Source organism: Girardinichthys multiradiatus, chromosome 19 (genome assembly GCF_021462225.1).
Source record: "Girardinichthys multiradiatus isolate DD_20200921_A chromosome 19, DD_fGirMul_XY1, whole genome shotgun sequence".
In the NCBI taxonomy this organism is placed as follows: domain Eukaryota; kingdom Metazoa; phylum Chordata; class Actinopteri; order Cyprinodontiformes; family Goodeidae; genus Girardinichthys; species Girardinichthys multiradiatus.
Genome location: NC_061811.1, coordinates 29,004,230 through 29,027,377, shown reverse-complemented (window position 1 = coordinate 29,027,377; position 23,148 = coordinate 29,004,230). Strand labels below are relative to the sequence as shown.

At 41.9% G+C, this 23,148-nt stretch overlaps 1 protein-coding gene across 10 annotated transcripts in view; it reads right to left on the bottom strand.

The window, feature by feature from the left end:
* Positions 1 to 23,148, bottom strand: part of dtnbb (dystrobrevin, beta b) — a 63,684-nt gene that overhangs the window by 23,080 nt on the left and 17,456 nt on the right. For 8 of the 10 annotated variants that reach the window (XM_047345230.1, XM_047345232.1, XM_047345229.1 and 5 more), the window contains 2 exons: positions 14,653 to 14,727; positions 413 to 503 (listed from right to left, as the gene is read on the bottom strand). In XM_047345230.1, the coding sequence (XP_047201186.1) occupies positions 413 to 503; positions 14,653 to 14,727 (166 nt within the window). The remainder of the gene's footprint in view (positions 1 to 412; positions 504 to 14,652; positions 14,728 to 23,148) is intronic. The other 2 variants (XM_047345236.1, XM_047345238.1) reach the window with 1 other exon arrangement.

Here is a 23,148-nt window from a genome sequence, read left to right as displayed (position 1 = left end):
CCATCCATCCTCACCGAGCTTGAGCTGCTTTGCAAGGAAGAATGGGCAAGAATTTCAGTCTCTCGATGTGCAAAACTAATAGAGACAAACCCCAAGCGACTTGCAGCTGTAATTGCAGCAAAGGGTGGCGCTACAAAGTATTAATGCAAGGGGGCCAAATAATATTGCACGCCCCACTTTTCAGTTTTTTATTTGTTAAAATGGTTTGACACATCCAATAAATTTCATTCCACTTCATGATTGTGTCCCACTTGTTGTTGATTCTTCACAAATAAATTAGAATTTTATATCTTTATGTTTGAAGCCTGAAATGTGGCAAGAGGTTGAAAAGTTCAAGGGGGCCGAGTACTTTAGCAAGGCACTGTAATTAATAGATTGACTGAAACCTGATGAGGCTTTGTGAGGTACTTACTGTGGAGTTGCCCGCCTCAGCTGCAAGGCGCGCAGCATACCTTGCAATGAGCCGGTGCTCTTCATCCAACCGGCTGGGACTCTCCAAGACACTGACCAAAGTCAAACACAGGGCAATACATCACACACACGTATGCACATGTCATGACTGTAATGTAGGCGAATAGTTACAACAGTCAATATGATTATATGCTGAAAATTTCTTTGAATTAAGTTGATTTTATGCAACTTGGATTTAAGTCCAGGATTAGTTGAAAAATGCAATAACTGATCTGAAGAATGAAATGATGATGACTGGATAAGCAGCATGCCAGATGCATTTATGACAGTACCAGTGCCCGCTTTAGCCAAGAAAGGAGATTTTAAATAAAGCATATGAGTTAAAATGATCATAGGCATGGCATATGGTGTGGGCAGATGATGGGACATATGCTACTTTTTCTCTGCAGGTCATATGCAAGGAGGAGGGAAGGAGGGCTCAAATGGTGTGGGGAGCATTCCAATTTTGATTGGAGAGCGACCAACAGCCGACAATTAAACTCAGTGTGGTTGCAAACCCACTACATCCACAAAAAGTCTGTGCCACCGTCTCTAACTGAGCCTCACAAACACAGCAAAAAGGGCCTTTTCAAGTCCCACATTAGGCTGTGACCAAATATTTGACCCTTACAGACAGATTCTTCTGTGTTTGTGTTTTTCTTACATTTACATTTTTTACTTTTAATGTTTCAGATCAATAAAGAATCACTATGTTTGACTGTGACTATCATGTTGTTTTTTCTGAAATAATGGGTTAGTTTTAGAGCAGTGGTAACGGACGCACACCATATATAACATAATGTTTCCACCTTTGTCTCCTAAATGTCTTGGGGATCATCGAAATGTTTCTGTAAAATGTGAGGTGGGGTTTTATGTCCCTAACTGAGACAAGTAAGGCTCACTGTGCTTCAGTAAGGAGGATCAATCCTGCCATAATTAAGAATTAATACAGAAATAAATAAATATAAATAAATATCAATAAAATGATTACTGGGCCAAAAAGTAGCTAGAAATATAAACTAGTGCCCTATTAAATGTGACAAAATAATAAAAAGAAGAGATTTATTCAATAATCCATCAATTAATCAATCTGCTGTACTTTTCCTACTCCTTTTATTTCTTTCATATTTATTACCACTCAAATATATTTAAAACATGTTTTTTTCCTTTTTCAAATTATTGTACTGTTCAATTATTTCTTAAGCACTGATATATTTTCCACTTTAATATATCCTTGTTGTATTTTTTTTACACAACAGATTTCCCTGAGCCCATTTATTTCCCTCTTTCTTTTTTACATTATTCTGTCTCTGTGTTGTCTTTCAAAGAAATAAAAGGGGTAGGAAAAATATAATAGCAAGACATTCACTTGTAATAAATAAACCAAGGAAAAAGCTAGTGAAACTGAACAAAAAAGCTCTGGTTAATCGCAGTTAATTTATGATTTAACAAGGGGGACAGTTATATTTTGACATAGGTCCAGGTTGGTTTGGACAGTTATTTTTCCTTAATAAATGAAATAATCATTTGTATTGTATCAACTGTATTTTTACTCACTTAGTGTATCTCTGATATTAAAATTAATTCGATGATCTGAAACATTCAAGCGTGACAAAAAAATCCAAAATATATGAAGCGTGTAACAGGGAAAATGCTATGTCATAGCCCAGTAAAACTGTTGCTGTACTGTGACCATTTTAGCTACTTTGTTACCATTGCATAAAAACCCCTGAATGAACCAAGGTAGGAGCTAAAGATTTGACAGATCTTTTGAAGGGCTTAGCGTTGTGTCACAAACTAAGTGAGAAAAAGGGAACTCAATCAGAGCGTGACATAAAAAACATCGTCCTAAATGGGTTTCTTTCTAAATAATTTACAGTCTCGCAGATACTGTTTCTTGTAAGAATATGGTGACACCTCAGGGAGCTGCTCTGTTTGACTCTTCAAGCTCTATCAAGCTGTTGCTCCATCCTGATGGTTGTAGCCAGGATTTAGACCAATATAAACAACTGGCCTTTTAGTTTTTCCTGATCTGGTATGTTTTCCACACACATACTGTATTTTTGTTACACATGAAGCAATTCTCCTCAAACTACGTTCTTTCTCTGAGATTCAATCATGTCACTCTCTTTTTATAATTTTGAATAAACTTAAAACAGCTTTTTGTTTCCTCCAGTTTTAGAGCATCAAATTGATAGTGTGGTTTCTTTCAAGATGCTTTGCCTATTTAGATCATTATCTGGACCAGATAGCTGTCGGCAGACTCCTGGTTTGGAGAATCAGATAAAGTCAGAATGCTAGCACAGAAAGCCAATATCAGCTTCGGTGCGTTCTATGTTTAGAGTATTTTCACCGCTTCACCTTGCAATCAAACAGCCCTACCCCACAGGGAGCTATAGACGTTACATTCATCTTTACTTAAAATAAAAAGGGACAACAAGAGAGGTCATGCGCAAAAATAGTCACTACATCCACTGCTGCTTTGTGTGGTCACATTGAATTTCAAATTAAGTTATAACAAAAGAAATGATCAGAAAGAATTTTCTGCTATGTTAAATGACAGCTGTTCTTAAGTGAGTGTGATGTTACAGACATGAGCCTTCGCTTCAAGTATTAATGTTTGCATTTATGAAGTTAAACTACCTTGGTAAAGTATTCATGCCCTTTGCACTGAATTTTATGTGGCAGACCAACACAAACAGATGCATAACTAAAGTGGAAGGAATGTGTAAAAAAGGAAACTTGGTATTCAAGGTTTTTACTAATCAGAACTCAAAAGAGTGGCATGTATTTGCATACATGTGTGAGTGAATACCTTATTTCATTTCTTATATCATTCTAAAACTCTAATATCCTTTGATCTAAACCATGTCATTGAATCTCTAACTGTATATTTGGGGGTGTTATGCTCTTGGAAGGCGAACCTCTGTGCCGCTTGTGCGGCCTCTAACATGTTTTCCTTCAATGCTGCCCTCTATTTATCTCCTTCCATGTTCACTTCAAAACCTTGACTAGCTTTCCTGCACCTGCTGAAAAAAAAAGCATCCCCACAGTATGACGCTCCCATCACCATGTCTCGCAGTGGTAATGTTGAGTTTAGGGAGGTGTCCAATGTTGTTTTTCTCCACATGTAATATTTTACATGGAGGCCAAAAGGTTACATTATGGTCTTATTTAACCAGAGGACCTTATTCCATATGTTTGCTGTTTCGCCAAGATTTTAAAAACCACTTAACCTTTACCTTCTAATTCACAATTATGTGTTACATATGAGATGTCACATAAAATCCTCCAAAAATATACTAAAGTTTGTTGTAATGTGACAAAATGTGGAAAAGAATATATTTAGGGGTATTAATACTTTTTCAAGTCATTGCATATAAAACATTGAAGAATTCACAAACTCTAAAATAACATAACAGCAGTAAGTTATACTCAAAATCAGGAGACAACAAAAGACAACAAAAAGCTTTTCTGTGTCTATACACTACTCATAAACAAGCCTACAGGTTTAATTTCATCCCACAAGCTCTGCAACAATTAAATTTGAAATAAAAACAGTTTTAACTCAGAATGAATTATTATCCACCAGTATGTTAGAACTGAAGGTTACTAATTTTGACTAGTTTCTTAAAGTGATTTCAAGTACTGTGTATTGCTTAGAAGGAAATACAGTAAGAAGAAATGCTGAAGGCAAATCTATTGTTGTATTGTGGGATTACTGTCTAACCTTGATTTGAAGGAAATAATATAGTAGGTGAGGTTTTAGTTGTTCAACAATTTCATGTCCTGGTCCAATCCTCTAATTTTAGGATTTTGATCAACAGTTTTAAATGATCAACTGAACCCCTATCAATTTGCACAAATAATTTTGAAAAGTAGCATAGTATTTTTGTGTGTTCGGCTTACACAAATACATAATATTGGCCATGCACATTAATTAGCTGATTTAATGACTCTGATGGTGCATTCTCTTTGTTTAATAAAGTCTGGTTTTTCCAAGCTTTCAGTTGGAAAAGCAACAAAAAACACTTGCTAAATTAGGAATATGGCTGTCGCACGTATAAAAAGCAGTTAAAGTTGCCAGTATGAACTATTTATCAGTTTTATTTTGTATCTCTTTAAACCTGTGGAACAAAGCTCTGTGAAATATATATTTAATATTGAATATGTTCCTTCTCTATTTTAACACAATAAAACAAGAGAGATACATCCTTATCAACTTGCTTTGATAATAGCAGTTAGAACCAAAATAAATAACTAATCTCACTGTTGTCCGACTTGCAGCTACAATGCTCTCAACTAAGGTAAAGATGTCATATTCAGCTCTGAGCTCCGACTTCTGAATGTTCATTCCCCTCTTAAGATGATGTTCAAAAGAGAGACTGAACTGGCTACTGCATTGGTCTGTCTAATTTGTTCATCACAGACAGAAGAGAGAGCTAGGACGAGGGCAGCTAAAACACTATTCATTAAATGTTATGACACTCAATGCATAGCAGTCTGTTTATAAAACACACTAAACTGGAACTCCGTATTTGAAAACAGAGAGTAAATGTTCTAGCATTAGCGATTTAACTAATGTCAGTAGGAGCGAGACATGAGTTTATTGCAAACTGAATGTGAGAGTAACATAAATCTTCATCAACATAAGGTCGTTCTGCATAAACTGCACTTGGGACTGTTACTGTCATGAAAAAAGTTACTGTCAAGAAGAAATTGATACTGCAGCATGCGGAAAGTCATAGCAAGTGACTTAAGTTTGACGCAATCACAATGCTAATGTAAACCATGCAATACTGATGAAATGTAGTTTTTTACTCCACTGAATGTCGGTATCAACAAATGCCCATTCATAACGACTCGGATCAATATCAGGGACTGAAACAGAGCTGTTTACATGTAGTCAGCTGTCTGGGAAAGCCAAGTTAAATCTTCTCAAATATTTTTCCTCTGCTGTTCCGTTTCTGCATGACTTAACACATTATAAATTGTTCTCCTGGAGGGGGGACTTGTCTGAGAGAGGCAGAAAGGGTTGCCATGTCAGCAGAGCAGACAATATCACAGAGCTGACTGTGATGGAGCATCAAGGCAGACCATTCTTTAGAGTGTGCTGACATTCTGACAAACTGACAGGCTGCACAAGGATAGCATTGATCTGAGAGGCAGCCAAGAGGCGCACGGTAGCTCTTGAGTAGCTACAGAGTCTCACAGCTTAGGTGTAGCAATTTGTCAACAACTATTAGTCTCCCAAAATCTGGCCTGTATGCCAGAGTAGCAAGAAGAAAACTATCGTTGACAAAAGGCCATAAGAAGTCCCGTTTGCAGGTTGACACAAGCCATATGAAGACACAGCAAACATGTGGGAGAAGGTATTCTGTTCAGATGAGACCAAATTTGAAGTATTTGGCTCAAATGAAAAATATTATGGCTGAGACAGCTGATTGCAGTGTGGCAGAAAAATAACATTGCACATCACCATGAACACACCATTAATAGGGTAAAACATGGTAGTGACAGCATCATAGTGTGGGGATGCTTTTCTTGAGCTGGGACTGGTCAGAGTTGAAGGGGAAGATGAATGGAGCTAAATACAGGACAATCCTGGACGAAATCCTGTTAGAGGCTGCAATACTTGAGACTGGGATGGAGGATCTCCTTCCAGTAAGACAGGAACACTGAGCATGCAACCTGAGCTACAATGGAATGGTTTGGATCAAAGTATATTAGTATGTTTAAATGGCCCAGTGAAAGTACAGACATAAATCCAATTGAGAATCTGTAGCAAGACATGAAAAGTGCTTTCATAGTTATTATTGTTAAACCTTTATTTCACCAGGCAAAACATTCAGAACAATTTCATATTTACAATGTTAGCCTGAAAGTGCTACAACACAAAAATGGATACTTTCAATCTAATCTAACACCAAAGAAGAAATTACCGAAATTTCAGTATCTCTTGCTGCTAAATGTGGACCTGGAGCAGGAGTGGGGCCTGAATACAAATGCATGCCACGCCTACTGATTTTTATTTGTGAAAAATGTCTAAAACTATATATAATGGTCCCTCCTCCTCACAATTACACACTACTGTATGTTCATCTATAAAATCTCACATTGAAGTCTGTGGTTTTAATGCAACAAAGTGTGAGAAAGTTCAAAAGGTATGAAAGGCTTCCAAGACACTGTATGTTTATGTTCCCATCTCTCATATTACACATAATTCTGCATTTTCAGTATTCCTGCTGCGTTCTCATCACCACTTCAATGTCACCTAATTGCAGGGAATTCTATGATCCCCATGATTACTGGGAGAAGATATATTTTCAGCCATCTTGTCTATGCCTTCTGCTCTAAATCCTTCATGTCTTCGTCTCAACTCATCAAAAACTGGAGTTCTAAATTTAGATGCTAGTTGTTGAAGCGCACGGATTATTTTTCTGGAGTTTCTCATCATAGAAGATGTTAAGAACTGCTGAAGGTTAAAGCAGTGATCAATAAGACTGCAGATTAATCAAATTATTCTAATTAATCAAATTACACAAAGCTTGGGATATTCGTACTCGTACGCGTTGTCTTCCGCTTTATCTGGGACCGGGTCGCAGGGGCAGCAGACTCAGCATAGACACCCAGACGTGCCTCTCCCTAAACACCTCCTCCAGCTTCTCCGGGGGGAGCCCAAGGCGTTACCAGGCCAGCAGAGAGACATAGTCCCTCCAGCGTGTCCTGGGCGTGTCCTGGGCCTCCTTCCGGTGGGACGTGGCTGGAACACCTCCAGAGGAAGGCGTCCAGGAGGCATCCGGTATAGATGCCCGAGCCACTTCAACTGGCTCCTCTCGATGTGGAGGAGCAGCGGCTCTACTCCGAGCCCCTCCCGGATGGCCGAGCTCCTCACCCTATCTCTAAGGAAGTGCCCAGCCACCCTATGGAGGAAGCTCATTTCAGCCGCTTGTATCCGGGATTTCGTTCTTTCGTTCATGACCCAAAGTTCATGGCCATAGGTGAGGGTAGGAACGTAGACCGACCGGTAAATCGAGAGCTTCGCTTTTCGGCTCAGCTCTCTCTTCACCACGGACCGGCACAGCGCCCCCATTACTGCAGCAGCCGCACCGATCCGTTTGTCGATCTCCCGCTCCATTCTTCCCTCACTCGTGAACAAGACCCCGAGATACTTAAACTCCTCCACTTGACGCAGGAACTCCCCTCCAACCTGAAGAGGACTAGCCACCCTTTTCCGATCGAGAACCATGGCCACAGACTTGGAGGAGCTGATCCTCATCCCAGCCACTACACACTCGGCTGCGAACCACCCCAGCGCATGCTGTAGGTCTTGGCTAGAGGTGGCCAGCAGGACCAAGTCATCTGCAAAAAGAAGAGACAAAATCCACTGGTCGCCAAACCAGACCCCCTTGGCTGCGCCTAGAAATCCTATCCATGAAAGTTTTGAACAGGGCAGCCCTGCTGGTACCCCTCATGACGACTACTAAATCGAGGCACGTGACGTCGCTCGGTATGGCGGAGCCGGGGTCCCACCCTGGAGCCTGGCCTGGGTTCAGGACTCGTCGGAGAGCGCCTGGCGGCTGGGTTGCTCCTCGCGGGACCTGGCCGGGCCAAGCCCGAACGAGAGACGCGAGGCCATCCCCCAGTGGCCCATCACCTGCAGGGGGAACCGTGAGGGACCGGTGCACAGAGGATTGGGCGGCGGACGAAGGTGGAGACCTCGGCGGCCCGATCCCCGGATGCTTAGGCTGGCTCTAGGGACGTGGAACGTCACCTCGCTGGGGGGGAAGGAGCCTGAGCTTGTGCGGATGGTCGAGAGATATCAACTAGAAATAGTCGGGCTCGCCTCCATGCATGGCGTGGGCTCTAGAACCCATCTCCTCGAGAGGGGCTGGACTCTCATCTACTCTGGAGTGGTCCACAGGGAGAGGCAGCGGACTGGGGTGGGTTTGCTTGTTGCCCCCCAGCTCAGCCGTCTTGTGTTGGGGTTTACCCCAGTGGATGAGAGGGTCGCATCCCTGCGCCTTCGGGTTGGGGACAGGTCTCTGACTGTAATTTCGGCCTATGGGCCGAGTGGTAGTGCGGAGTACCCGGCCTTCTTGGCATCCCTGTCGGGGGGATAGTGCCCCTCCCGGGGACTCCTTTATTCTGCTGGGGGACTTCAACGCCCACATGGGAAACGACATTGACACCTAAAGAGGCGGGATTGGGAGGAATGGCCTCCCCGATCTGAATCCGAGTGGTGTTTTGTTATTGGACTTCTGTACTAGTCACGGATTGTCCATAATGAACACCATGTTCACACATAAGGGTGTCCATCAGTGCACTTGGCACCAGGACACCCTAGGCAGGAGGTCAATAATCGACTTTGTTGTCGTATCATCAGACCTTCGGCCGCATGTTTTGGACACTCGGGTGAAGAGAGGGGCTGAGCTGTTCACTGATCACCACCTGGTGGTGAGTTGGATCTGCTGGAGGAGGAGAAAGCCGGACAGACTTGGCAGGCCCAAGCGCATAGTGAGGGTCTGCTGGGAACGTCTGGCGGAGCCCTCAGCCAGGATGTATTCAACTCTCACCTCCAGGAGAGCTTTGACCAGATTCCGGGGGATGTTGGAGACATAGAGTCCCAGTGGACCATGTTCTCCACATCTATTGTCGATGCTACCGCCCGTAGCTGCGGCCGTAAAGTCTGCGGTGCCTGTCGCGGCGGCAATCCCCGAACCCGCTGGTGGACACTGGCAGTAAGGGATGCTGTCAAGCTGAAGAAGGAATCCTATCGGCTGTGGTTGGCTTGTGGGACTCCTGAGGCAGCTGATGGGTACCGTGAGGCCAAGCTTGCCGCGGCCCGGTGGTGGCAGAGGCAAAAACTTGGGGCTGGGAGGAGTTCGGTGAGGCCATGGAGAAGGACTACCGGTTGGCCTCGAAGTGATTCTGGCAAACCGTCCGGCGCCTCAGGAGGGGGAAGCAGTGCTTCGCCAATACTGTTTACAGTGGTGGTGGGGAGCTGCTGACCTTGACTGGGGACATTATCGGGCGGTGGAAGGAGTACTTCGAGGATTTCCTCAATCCTGTCATCACGCATTCCCTGATGGAAGCAGAGGCTGGGGACTCGGGGTTAGACTCTTTCATCACCCAGGCTGAAGTCACCGAGGTGGTTTAAAAGCTCCGCGGTGGCAGGGCTTCGGGGGTGGATGAGATCTGTCCTGAGTACCTCAAGTCATTGGATGTTGTAGGGCTGTCATGGTTGACACGCCTCTTCACAATTGCGTGGCGGTCGGGGACAGTGCCTCTGGACTGGCAGACTGGTGTGGTGGTCCCCCTTCATAAGAAGTGTGTTCAGGGGGATCACACTCCTCAGCCTCCCTGGTAAGGCCTACGCCAGGGTATTGGAGAGGAGAGTCCGGCCGATAGTCGAACCTCGGCTTCAGGAGGAGCAGTGTGGTTTTCGTCCCGGCCGTGGAACACTGGACCAGCTCTATACCCTCTACAGGGTACTCGAGGGTTCATGGGAGTTTGGCCAACCGGTCCACATGTGTTTTGTGGACCTGGAGAAAGCATTTGACTGTGTCCCTCGTAATGCCCTGTGTGGGGTGCTCCAGGAGTATGGAATTGGGGGCCCTTTACTAGGGGCCATCCTGTCTCTGTACAAGCGGAGCAGGAGTTTGGTTCGCATTGCCATCACTAAGTCGGACCTGTTCCCGGTGCATGTTGGACTCCAGCTTGGGATATTATAACCAGCATATGAAATAGTTACCACTAGACCAATGCCTTGTAGAATAGGTAGTATTATTATTAAAGCCTTAGTATGGCTTCATGCACTACTTCTACCCTTCAAATGGCAGCTTTGCAGTTGTTATAATAACCCCTCCATCCAAGGCAACAATATCCTCTGCAAGTGACATCTTCCCAAAGCAGCACTGACTCACAGAGTAAAATGTCAAGGCAAAAGTTATCATCCTTCTACAGGTCCTTCTCAAAATATTAGCATATTGTGATAAAGTTCATTATTTTCCATAATGTCATGATGAAAATTTAACATTCATATATTTTAGATTCATTGCACTCTAACTGAAATATTTCAGGTCTTTTATTGTCTTAATACGGATGATTTTGGCATACAGCTCATGAAAACCCAAAATTCCTATCTCACAAAATTAGCATATCATTAAAAGGGTCTCTAAACGAGCTATGAACCTAATCATCTGAATCAACGAGTTAACTCTAAACACCTGCAAAAGATTCCTGAGGCCTTTAAAACTCCCAGCCTGGTTCATCACTCAAAACCCCAATCATGGGTAAGACTGCCGACCTGACTGCTGTCCAGAAGGCCACTATTGACACCCTCAAGCAAGAGGGTAAGACACAGAAAGAAATTTCTGAACGAATAGGCTGTTCCCAGAGTGCTGTATCAAGGCACCTCAGTGGGAAGTCTGTGGGAAGGAAAAACTGTGGCAGAAAACGCAGCACAACGAAAAGAGGTGATCGGACCCTGAGGAAGATTGTGGAGAAGGGCCGATTCCAGACCTTGGGGGACCTGCGGAAGCAGTGGACTGAGTCTGGAGTAGAAACATCCAGAGCCACCGTGCACAGGCGTGTGCAGGAAATGGGCTACAGGTGCCGCGTTCCCCAGGTCAAGCCACTTTTGAACCAGAAACAGCGGCAGAAGCACCTGACCTGGGCTACAGAGAAGCAGCACTGGACTGTTGCTCAGTGGTCCAAAGTACTTTTTTCGGATGAAAGCAAATTCTGTATGTCATTCGGAAATCAAGGTGCCAGAGTCTGGAGGAAGACTGGGGAGAAGGAAATGCCAAAATGTCAGAAGTCCAGTGTCAAGTACCCACAGTCAGTGATGGTCTGGGGTGCCGTGTCAGCTGCTGGTGTTGGTCCACTGTGTTTTATCAAGGGCAGGGTCAATGCAGCTAGCTATCAGGAGATTTTGGAGCACTTCATGCTTCCATCTGCTGAAAAGCTTTATGGAGATGCAGATTTCATTTTTCAGCACGACCTGGCACCTGCTCACAGTGCCAAAACCACTGGTAAATGGTTTACTGACCATGGTATCACTGTGCTCAATTGGCCTGCCAACTCTCCTGACCTGAACCCCATAGAGAATATGTGGGATATTGTGAAGAGAACGTTGAGAGACTCAAGACCCAACACTCTGGATGAGCTAAAAGTCACTATCGAAGCATCCTGGGCCTCCATAAGACCTCAGCAGTGCCACAGGCTGATTGCCTCCATGCCACGCCGCATTGAAGCAGTCATTTCTGCCAAAGGATTCCCAACCAAGTATTGAGTGCATAACTGTACATGATAATTTGAAGGTTGACGTTTTTTGTATTAAAAACACTTTTTTTTTATTGGTCGGATGAAATATGCTAATTTTGTGAGATAGGAATTTTGAGTTTTCATGAGCTATATGCCAAAATCATCCGTATTAAGACAATAAAAGACCTGAAATATTTCAGTCAGTGTGCAATGAATCTAAAATATATGAATGTTAAATTTTCATCATTACATTATGGAAAATAATGAACTTTATCACAATATGCTAATATTTTGAGAAGGACCTGTATATTACTGCCAAAGTCAGAGAACCCTAGGAGAGTGTTGCTTTTTTTCATATAGGAGCTGCAACATGATGCCATCCACTGACCTCCATGGGTTCGGAACAGGACATGGTTTACGTCTCTCACATTGTTAGATTCCCTAAAACCAGATATAATCCTAAAACTGTCACTGATGGATCCCACCCCCCCTCACAATTTTCCACACTGCCCTTAAGCTGACAAAGTCCTTGGTGAAGGCTGATAACTCTGCCTGGTGGAGCACAAGTGAAAATGAGTCATTCACACCCTTCATCCACGTTCTCCCCGAATTTCTGACAAAGTCGTCTTGACTAATGCGCCGCAGGAGCTCCTGAGTCTCTGAGTGCTCTGATTTTAGAACCACAAATTGCTAGAAAGATGTGATGGAGCGATACAGTACAGGGAAAGGAAAATCTACCCGGCACAGACCAGCGGGAGAGGGTGCGCTTACATTATAGCTCCCTCGGAGTGCTCTCCATCACTGGGTTCGTAATCACAGTGTTTCATTACCGCTGTGAGTAAATAATAATACCAGAGCTGGCTCTTACATGAGATGGACTGAAATGAGAGGGCAATCAGGCCTGCTTTTAGGGCCTGCTGTCAGCTACATGACCAGGCTCCAACTTCATCCTAATCTCTATGTGATGTCATCCTGTTTGGTAGGAGTGATCACATATTCATTGTGACAGCATAGCATATTTTCTACTAAAAATACACCCAGAAGGTCATGCTGCTCGAAGGCAAAACTACGTGTGAGAAGGTTATGATATGCTGTTCTTATTTTCTACTGATCAGAGACAATCTGAACACAAACTCAATTCAGAACTGATTGAAAAGGATGTATCTGGATTTTGTGCAACTTATGATGATAGTTTGTTGTTTTCAGTCTGAAACTGCTAACAGATTTTTACAGTACACCAGCATTTAAAATACAAATAACACAGTGTAATGCTGAATTTTCCTACTGCTGCAAAAACAATATATTGGCTGTATAGGTATTAATAATATTATCTACACCATGCACAGAATTAAGCAAAGCTCTTTACTTCACAATAACTAAATTTTGTAGTTGTTAAGTCAACTTTCATGTGCAAGCTACTACACAGTTTCACTGCTCTGTGCTTTATAGAGTATGAGATACTAAGAAGTTGATACAGTGCCTTAAAGGTATTCATAACCCTTGAACTTTTTACATTTTTTCATTATACAACCACAAACTTTTAAGTATTTTATTGAGACTTTTTAGGACAGACCAATTCAAAGTAGTGCATAACTCTGAAGTGGCTTGACTCCTTGCTGAATAGAATCATACCCACGCCATAATGCTGCCACCACCATGTTTCCCTGTGGGTAGCGTTTGCCCAGGGTGATGTGCAGTGTTACTTCTTTGTCACATATTTTGCATGTAGGCCCAAAAGGTTCTATTTTGGTCTCATCTGTCCAGACCCCCTTTTCCCACATTTGTTGTCTTCCCTTCATGCCACAAGACATGAAGAGGACACTCTTCCCACTCTTCCATTAATGCCATATTTGTGCAGTGAGTGACTGCTAGTTGTCCACTCAACAGAATCTCCCACCTGAGCTGTGGATATCTGTAGCTCCTCCAGTGTCAATATGGATGTCTTAGGTACCTCTCTGAATAATGCTCTCTTTGTTCTGCCCATCAGTTTAGGTGGACAACAATGTCTCGGTGGGTTTGAGTACCATTCGTTGTGTCATAATCTTTGTATTTTCTGATGATGAATTGGACTGTGAGAAGCACAAAGCCTGGCATATTATTTTTCTAACCTAAACGTCTCCACAGCTTCATCCCTGACCTGTCTGCAGCGTTCCTCGGGCTTCATGATGGTGTTTGTTTCCTAACGTTCTCTAAAGTTCCTCTGAGGCCTTGGCAGACAAGCACTATTTACATGACGCTTAAACTACAAACAGGGGAATTACTTTACAAATTAAGTGCCTTCCAATAAACAGTTGGTCAACACTTTCTTTTTTTAAGGGTAACTGAATATAAATGCATATCATGTTTTTCAGATTTATGTTTGTAGAAAATCTTGAAAACCATGTATCAGTTTTCTTTTACTGACAATTATGTCCTGGTTTGTGTTGGTCTATCACATAAAATCCAGATAAAATACATTTAGGTTTGATGATATACTTTTGCAAGGCACTGTCTTAGCTGGTTCATTAGTCCAGTTATCTGTTTGGGTAACTAGCCTGCACTCAGCTGCTTAACAAACATGCTTCTCTTATCTTGTAATCTGTACTTTAATATCTGTAGTTATCTTAACAGTTAACAGGGTTTTTGTTGACATAACTGTTCTTTTTTTGTGTCTGCAAATATTTCTAAAACAGATGATTGTGTTTTTCTTCTAAGTGATGAAAAAGTGTGGTATCCTTCTTCAGCCAGTTTACTGGTTGGAGCAGAAGGATGCTCGCACAGAGAGAGAAAGCTCTGGAGAATGCTCCAGGCAGGAGAAAGCTTTCTCTGGCATCTCATGGGATGCAGTTTTGAAACTTTTTAAAACTCTGTTAGTACTTCTATCTTATATCTTGTCATTTTTGAGGAGATTTAAGTTACATCTTCAAAAAGACACGAGGCTCTTGCTTTGCTTACCTTTTGGTAGGAGTAGGTGCCCCAGAGGACATGAGCATTGTGTCGTTCATGTTGTTGGTTGCTGGTTTCGGCTGACTAAAACAAGACAAGATTAGAGGTTTTTAATGCTATCCTGCAGAGGTCTGTGGTGCTTGACACCGGGAATGGGAGAACAATTTACATTTTTATTAGTAATCATAAATCAGCTCTTCTAAATGCAGCTTCATCCAGCTGTACCTAAGAAGGTAAGAAGGGCAGGAAGAGGAATCACCTAAAACCACTGAATGTGTTGCACCAAAAAAAGGCAGCATGGTGGCTGCTGTGAAATAATCGACTTTACTGCAAGCAGATTTAGATGTTTTTAGTCAATTAGCTGGAACCTAATTAACAAATGCAAGAGCAACAACAGCAAACAAGAATTCTAATTAAACCACAAGTCTGTAAAAAAAACAAAAAAAAAAACAACACCAATAAAAACAGGGGAAGGTGACATTGTGGGAGGTAATTTGGGAGCATAAACAATGCAACGTGCCCACATGCCCATGTGGCATCTGGTTTCGTAGCGGGGCTCATCAGGACCCGAACTATCAGACCACAGAGTCTCATTAACGGATCAAAACATCCCTCAGAAAACAGCAACTGCAAACAAAGACACAGGGGTTTGCACATCTCTGTATTTGCATCCTCTGAATCTGCACCTTTTTTACATCTCTCATTATAACATAGAGGGCTGTGGAGCCCTGTGTCCCTCATTACTTACCGGTCTAAACAGCAATTTATAGTTAGATAAGACTATTTATATCCAGATAATACTGTTATTAATTGCATTATTCTACTTTTAAAATCACACAGAAATTAAAAAACCTATTGCCTTCAAATAAATAATGGGATTATCAGCTAACAGATATTGTGAGGGGTTTAATATTTTCTGTTTAAATACTTGATGACATTATATATTAGATTTTACATTTCCATTTCCCGCACAACATAAGGAATTGAAAAATACGTAAATGATCTGATCTATTGACTCACTAAAGCCGTTTGTGATAACTTTTCACAATATTTTCATTAGGAGAGCAAAAGACAAAAGTGTCTGTGCAGCATATTGCAAATGCTATCTATGCTCCCCTTAAAAGACAGCATGCAAAAAAGTCATTTAAAAAAAGGTTTAATTGTCATCACACTGCCAGAATCCTTCCTTAAGGCGCAGGACGAGGTACGAGGCATGAGACTTACCTCTGCGAGGAGAGAGAGCACCTGCCTCGGTGGCAAAATACATCCAACCGCTGCTGCTGCTGCTGCTGCTGCTGCTGCCGCCAGATGCCTGATCTGTCCTCAACTGAGCAGGCAAGCATCTCAATGTACTACACTGCTGCTGTCTCCAAGGAAACTCGGCAGTCACATGACTTTATGACGACATAGATTTTCTATGTCTCAAGCTCCTTATCCCTCTCTGAGGCACCGCTCTGAGTCTGTCATTTCACCTCGCTACATGCAGACACACTGCAAAATGGGGAAATGCCATTTGCTTTAATTTAGCCCAAATTCTAGTGGGGGGAAAAATACAAATATTGGCTTATTTAAAACTGTGTAATATGTGATCATCTATGGTTGCGACTATATTTACATTTGAATATCTTAACTCCTCCCTTTACCTTCAGCGAGTTACATAAATCAAAGCTCCTCTGTGCAAGCCTTCTAAAAATAATCTTCAGCCCTTTTTGGATCTATTAATGCAACTCCTGTTAATGTGGAGTTCAATAAAAAGAGCTTATTCTAAGGTTTTAGAACTTTTTTCTAAAATTAGTCAACTCTAAAATGAATCCCTACTCACTCACCTGAGTGCCTGGAGATCTGTGGATCATTTCCTGTAAAACCAGACTGAGGACATGCAGCCCAGACATTTATCCATCGTCTCGGAGGTCAAAATTCAGGCACTAAAGGATCAAACCCTGCAATGTGCCCTCGGTACCTGCTTTTTTGAATGACAATACATTTTTTGTGGCATAGCGAGAAAAGGGAAATTAAATGGGTTGTTCAGAATATTTTAGGTGAGGTTCAATGAAAAGATTATAAGCAGTTAATATCTTATCTGTAGTGGAGAACTCTCTTGGAGTCTTCATTAGGAGTGGGGGATTAAAGCTATTTTTGGATGCATCAAATTGCTGTTAGTTGTTCCTTATAATAAGACTGAATAAAGTGATTCTAAATATATTTACTGAATAAAATAGCCAGTAGCCAGGGCAACTATAGCACCCTTTGTTCCCTTCTACAAAATGTTGGTTCCAAGGATAAAAGGATGGGTTGTTTACACCTGCATGTATGATCAAAAAATGTTTGTCTGCCTAACACTGACACTGGAAGCACTGGAAGCACTGGAGTGCGGCTGCTTAGTCATCAGGGAATGTCCCAGATACTGATTGGTTCATGTATATTCACTATTCTTTAATGTCCTCACAAAACTCGCCTGTACAATGTTTTGGTATGTTTCCAAGAAACATATAACCAACCACACATTGTCCCACACCTCTGGTACATCTGGGCAAGGTGGTGGAACGGGCCTGCTGATTTCCAACAAATGCAAATACAACCAACTGCTACCCAAAGCGAACTTTTGCAGGACCAAAGTGCAGACAAGAGTGTGGAAGCTCTCGTCTGCACAATAAAAAGCAGAGGGTATAAATGCACAGGTAGGGTGGACAATGCACGAGTGAATCAGGGAAGCTAATCAGGAGAAAACTGGAGCAGCTGGTGAGGAGGGAGAATGCAGGACAACTGAAGGCGGGAGGCTAATTAGCACAGATGAGCAGGGAGTCCAGGGAAGTGACAGTAACATCTAAACATAAGAATAAATCATTAATCTAAATTAAACTGAATGAACTAAAATAACGGCAACTGAAAAACGTAAAGAGTGAAGTGCAGAGAAAACAGATAAGGAACTCAAACTCAAAACTTAACACAGGAGAATAAGTAAACTAAAACTCCTAACACAGGCGGATTATGACAGTCGTTGATGACACAGTATGAATGTCCACCAACTATGGCTGGTCCTACGACCAATCTGATGGTCCTAACTCAGATTTTCTATCATGAATGCATTCATTTGAGCTACAACCGGTCCACAGTGCTCAGACTCACAAAGCTGGCAAAGAGCTACCTCATTTTCACAAGAAACTGTGCCATAGAGGCCCTCTCTGTCACAACTATGCACTTTTCTGACCACCATTTTTTGGACTTCCATGTGAGTCTCGCGGAAAGAACCACTGCTTCTATCCCGGTGGTTTTCTGGTCACCTACTTCATCTCTTGTTGCCTCCGCTCTTCCAACCTCCAGCACATTCTTCTCCTTTGAAGTTAATGGTGACACAAAGTCACAGTTCTTTTTTGGACAGCCTATGTCATTTTTCCACCAAACACGCTCAATCCTCCCAATTTCAGCATTGACTTAATGATACCCTCGGGTTACTGCGCAACAACCTCAAAGCTGCAGAAAAGAAATGGCACCAATCAAACACTCCTGTAGATCTAGCAGGCTTCCAGGCACTACTGTCATCATTCTCTGCCAGTGTCACTGATGCAAAAAAGTATTTTTATATTGACAAGATTCACAATACTACTGATACCCGGAAACTCTTTTACAACTTCAAAACTCTACTTAACCCTCCACCACCTACGACCAATCTGATGGCAGACAATTTTGCCTAATTTTTTACAGTTTACAGGATGCAAATCAAGAATGCCAATAATTCAGAATGCTTAGGTTCTCCTTCATCATTCTCTTCATTTACCTCTCTCACCGAGAACAGTGTGACTACATTTCTAACAACTAGCTGACCTACTACATTACCGCTGGACCCTGTTCCTACTAATCTACTCCAGTCCATTGGTCCAGCGGTAAATGCAGCAGTCACACGTGATTAACGCTTCACTGACATCGAGTACATTTCTCAAACATGCTCAGACAGCACCGCTGTTTAAGAAATCTTTTCTCCCTCCGATTTAGGTGGAGAACTATGGGCTGGTCTCTCTCCTACCATTTCTGTCTAAAATGATTGGAAGGACGGTCTTCAAGCAGGTCACAGAATACTTCTCAGAAAACAGCCTCCTTGACCTAAACCAATCTGGGTTCCAAAGTGGCCACTAAAACGGCTCTATTGGCTCTCACAAAGACCTTAAAAGAAGCCAGAGCACCAGCCAAGTCCTCAGTACTGGTCCAGCTCGCGTTATCGGCTACATTAGGATGAGTAAAACTAAGATGAAGTATTTTGCAACATCATACATATAAGAAATCATATTGCAGGGTTCCACCTAGAAGGGCAAAGGAAAACACACTCTGCCGTCGTCAATCAGAGTACTATTGAGCAAGTGATGTCAAAATTATGGGTCGCTCAGGACACAGTGATCCCCACACTACAAGACCAACACACAGGATCATAAAAAGTAGGAAGGATAGCCACTGCCACAGAAACTTAGGTCACCATAACTGTGCAATTTCAAGTGTACCAGCTAGCATGTTGTGTGCTCCAAATGAGAGTAGTGAATGAGGCACAGGGCTGCAAATATGAATGATATGTTAACGGAGTGTAGCACAAGATTGAGTTGTTTTTACTGATAGGATCTTGACCTGTGAATAAGGTCAGCTGTCTATGTTAAATCACAGTGTGCAGATGTCTGCTTTTTTAATCGATTCGCAGCATTCATCAGAGTACTATATGTAAAACATGAGGGGGGGGGCCTTTCCCCTTATATAAGACAAAGAAATCCCCCATAGGGCTGAGCTCTGCCGGTGGGACCAATTGTATGACAGCCTGACGTATGTTAGTCAGCCCCAGGGCAGCTGGATGACTGATTGTAGTGTCAAGTGCTTTGGGATCTCTGGAGACTTAATAAAGAGCTATACATATGCAGGCCATTTACCATAGATTTTATGTGTAGGTGACTGTTGAGCTGGATCAGGGGCATAATATTGGTAGGTAGACTTCAACAACCCTATTCTGTGATAGGACTATTCAGTTCATGCAGAGGTATGAAGAACACATGTAGTTCACAGAACATAAGGATGACCTGAAAGGGGCTAGAGCAGCCAGTGATAATTTATATGGGACATGTTGTGGGCAGGTTGCCACTATACCTATGGATGTCAAAAACATACCGAGAACGAAACATGTAAAGTATTTCAGGTAAGATCTAAAAGTATAAAGGAGTAAAAACAAAAAATTGTAAAGTGACTTAGGTGAATGCTATTTTATTGCTTTTTACACTCTGCAGTGTACATCATTGTCCATAGAAAAAGCCTCTCCCCTCATGGTGTTTGCTTCTACACACCGGACTGAACCTCACGGGGGAGGTGTTGAAATGTCCAATATTTAGAGGGAAAATCTGCATTTTTAAGTCAAGGCAAATGTATTTATAAAGCCCATTTCATATGACAATCATAGAACCATCTTAGTACATATATATCTGTGACAGTAACATTGTGGTAGGATGGGCAGAAAACTGATCTTAAGTACAAAGAATGCAATCATGCCTTCACACTGGAATTATATTTTCCGGATTTGGCATGAACCAGACACTTTTAAATGGCCATGGAAGGTGGCATTAGACAGTTATTTATATAGAGGCCGATGATTATTTACATGGGAAAGGGAGGTTGGAGGCGGTGTGCCACCAATGATCTTCCTGTTTGAAATATGGACATAGTGTTGAACATTCAAAGCATTTTTGTTCATAGTAGCTGTCTGATATGAAAGTAAAGTGATGTAAAAAGCTAAAAACATCACAGTGGTTTAAATTAACACTACTTCATAGATTTTTACACTAATTTAGTTTTCTATCAGGCAGTAACCCTGACAGAAACCATTTACATGTCCTGTTATTAGTATGTGTTTCATACAGGAAGATCATTTGTGGCACACAGCCATCAACCTCCATTCCAGTTTTAAATATAATTGGTGTCTTTGTAAATAATTGTGACACATTTTTATGGTTCATCAAGTAGGATTCATGTAAACAGTTGATGAAGTTTGGATTCAAGAACGTAGAAGTCTTTAAACAACTTGCCCTCAGCGTCGGTCTCCAGGATTTCAAGAGCACCATCATAGAAACCCAATCCTGAAAATCTCAGGCTGACCAATTACATGCCTCATATCTTTGATTTAATGGCACTGATGTATTTTGCATAACTTCAAATTATAAAGCAGGGGCAAATATTTTAAAAATGTTATGAATTATAAAGAATTTATAGTGAAAGGAAATTTACAGTAAAGGAGAATTTACTTAATATAAAATGTGGCACGCGATTTGACACTAAAGCATGGATTAAATTTGGATGCAAAGTATTTACAAAGCCTGTTATTTATAGGTCCGTTTTGGCAGACGCAGAGCTAACTCTATAGTGTAGGTATATAAAGTTTTTTAGACAAACAGTGGTACCCAAACTAGTATCTTCATGAATAACATGAATCCCCAAGAATCTCTCTGACAGTTTGAGTAAAAGGAAAACTTCACAGTTGCTTCAGATGCCAGTAAATATTTCAAAACAGCATGAGAACAGCAGCACTTTGTCAGAGGATGTTGTGAGGGTTTGGACAGCAAAGGAGCTCGTGTCCGTTCGATTTGGGTGGCCTGATCAAACCTGACGCTCTAGCCTGATTCTGCCATTCATTCCCACAGAGGCTTTGTCAGCTCTGCACGCATGCACGCACGCACACACATACACACACACACACACACACACACACACACACACACACACACACACACACACACACCTGAGATATGACGGCGACTTATAATATGAAATGACACCTCACTGAAGACAACATTTATCCAACTTGGCAAAGAATGACGTCAGTTTCACAATTCACATCGTAGACTACCGTTTCTCTTACCGGGATCAGTACGACAAAGCAGATCATTATATACGGAAATCATTAGGAGGAAAAACTTCTGGAATCATGAATGACATACAGATACTTAGTCCAGTCACCCATTAACTCTTTAAAACTGCCCATCAAATATGGGAATGATTTGTTCTGTCAGCTAGCTCTCTCTCCTTGTGGCTACAAAAGGGGAAAGGAGTTTTAAGCTATAAACCTTTTTTTAATTTTCTTATAGATTACCAAAGCAATTGACTGAGGATCCATTTTGTAACAAATATATTAGCAAAGCGAGGCTTAAAGCTAAAAGCCTTAGTTTTAATGTTATGCTAAGGTCCCCTTCATACTGAATTAGGACAGTACCATGGCTTCCCAAACATCAACTACTGTTGGATTGTGGCAAGTCTAAAAAGCCTAATTCCAATGTTAAGTAAATCATGGCATTATTGTGGTTTTAGTATTTGCTAAATAGATTTTGTGCTGTTTTTTTCCAGCCATGCTACCATAAAACTGCTGCACTGGTATCACATCTGAACTGTTTCTTCACAATCTGTGAAATTTCCCCATACATAGAGAAGGTTTCTGTGCCTTCACTATCTGTTTGCACTTTGTTTTGGAGACGTAAACATCATCAGGACTTTCATCAATTTATGAGCAGCATGAGAGGATGCAGGTGGGTACAAAATAATTTGAATCAAACATAGGAATTATGAGGATGTGTCTTGGGGAGTGCATGTAAAATGAATCATACACAAAACCCAAAATCTGTGTATTTTCACTGCATATGTGCAATTTGGAGGTATGCGTACTTTTCCGGAGCTGGAAGTTGTATCCCACCGGAAGAGCAGGTCATTCCAACCTCTTTGTGGAGGAGGCTTGATAAGGGTTCTGCATTTAGTGGCATGTAGATCATGAATTTTTAGTCTCAGCTGCTTGGTGAGTACTTTTTGAATGCAGACAGAGCAGTGCAATGCAGATCTGCCACCAACAGAGTTATTTTAGATTACTTTGACTGCTACCTGGTATGGGCATAATTATGTTAGGGCTTGAAGCCAGCATGGCCACTCCAAGTTCTCTGTTGACAAATCTAGTGCCGGTCCGTGTTTGCCACATGTTGTGGATTAGATACTACTGCTGTGCAAATGCTGCTCCACACAGCACCCAGAACCCACATGTGCTGCCACTGTGATAATGAGCCACCACTATCTCAGTCCAGACGATTTATGCATGCAAAAAGAGTTGGAGAACTCTCATGCTCCATCACCCATAATGGCGAGCACACTGTGTTCTTGATGCACCCCAGATGAACTTTCCAACACTCTGCAAAGACCATCAATTCTCTGACTATTTTCATAACCAAATTAACTAGAGGTTTAAGGTTAGACAAAGAAACACAACCAAATCTTGGCACAAAAACACATTTTCATCACTGATTCATTCATCCCAAGATTCCTTGGCAAATATACATTTTCTTGCAGTCAACATTATTGTATTTACAATAAAAAGAATGCCAAAGGGTTTTTCCCTCCTTGCAAAGTATTTAACTACAGAGACTTTAGAGTTCTAGACTCAGCAACTATATTAAGCTTTCTATAAATAATTAGGGTGAGACAAAAGGGAGGAACTATTAAAACAAAACC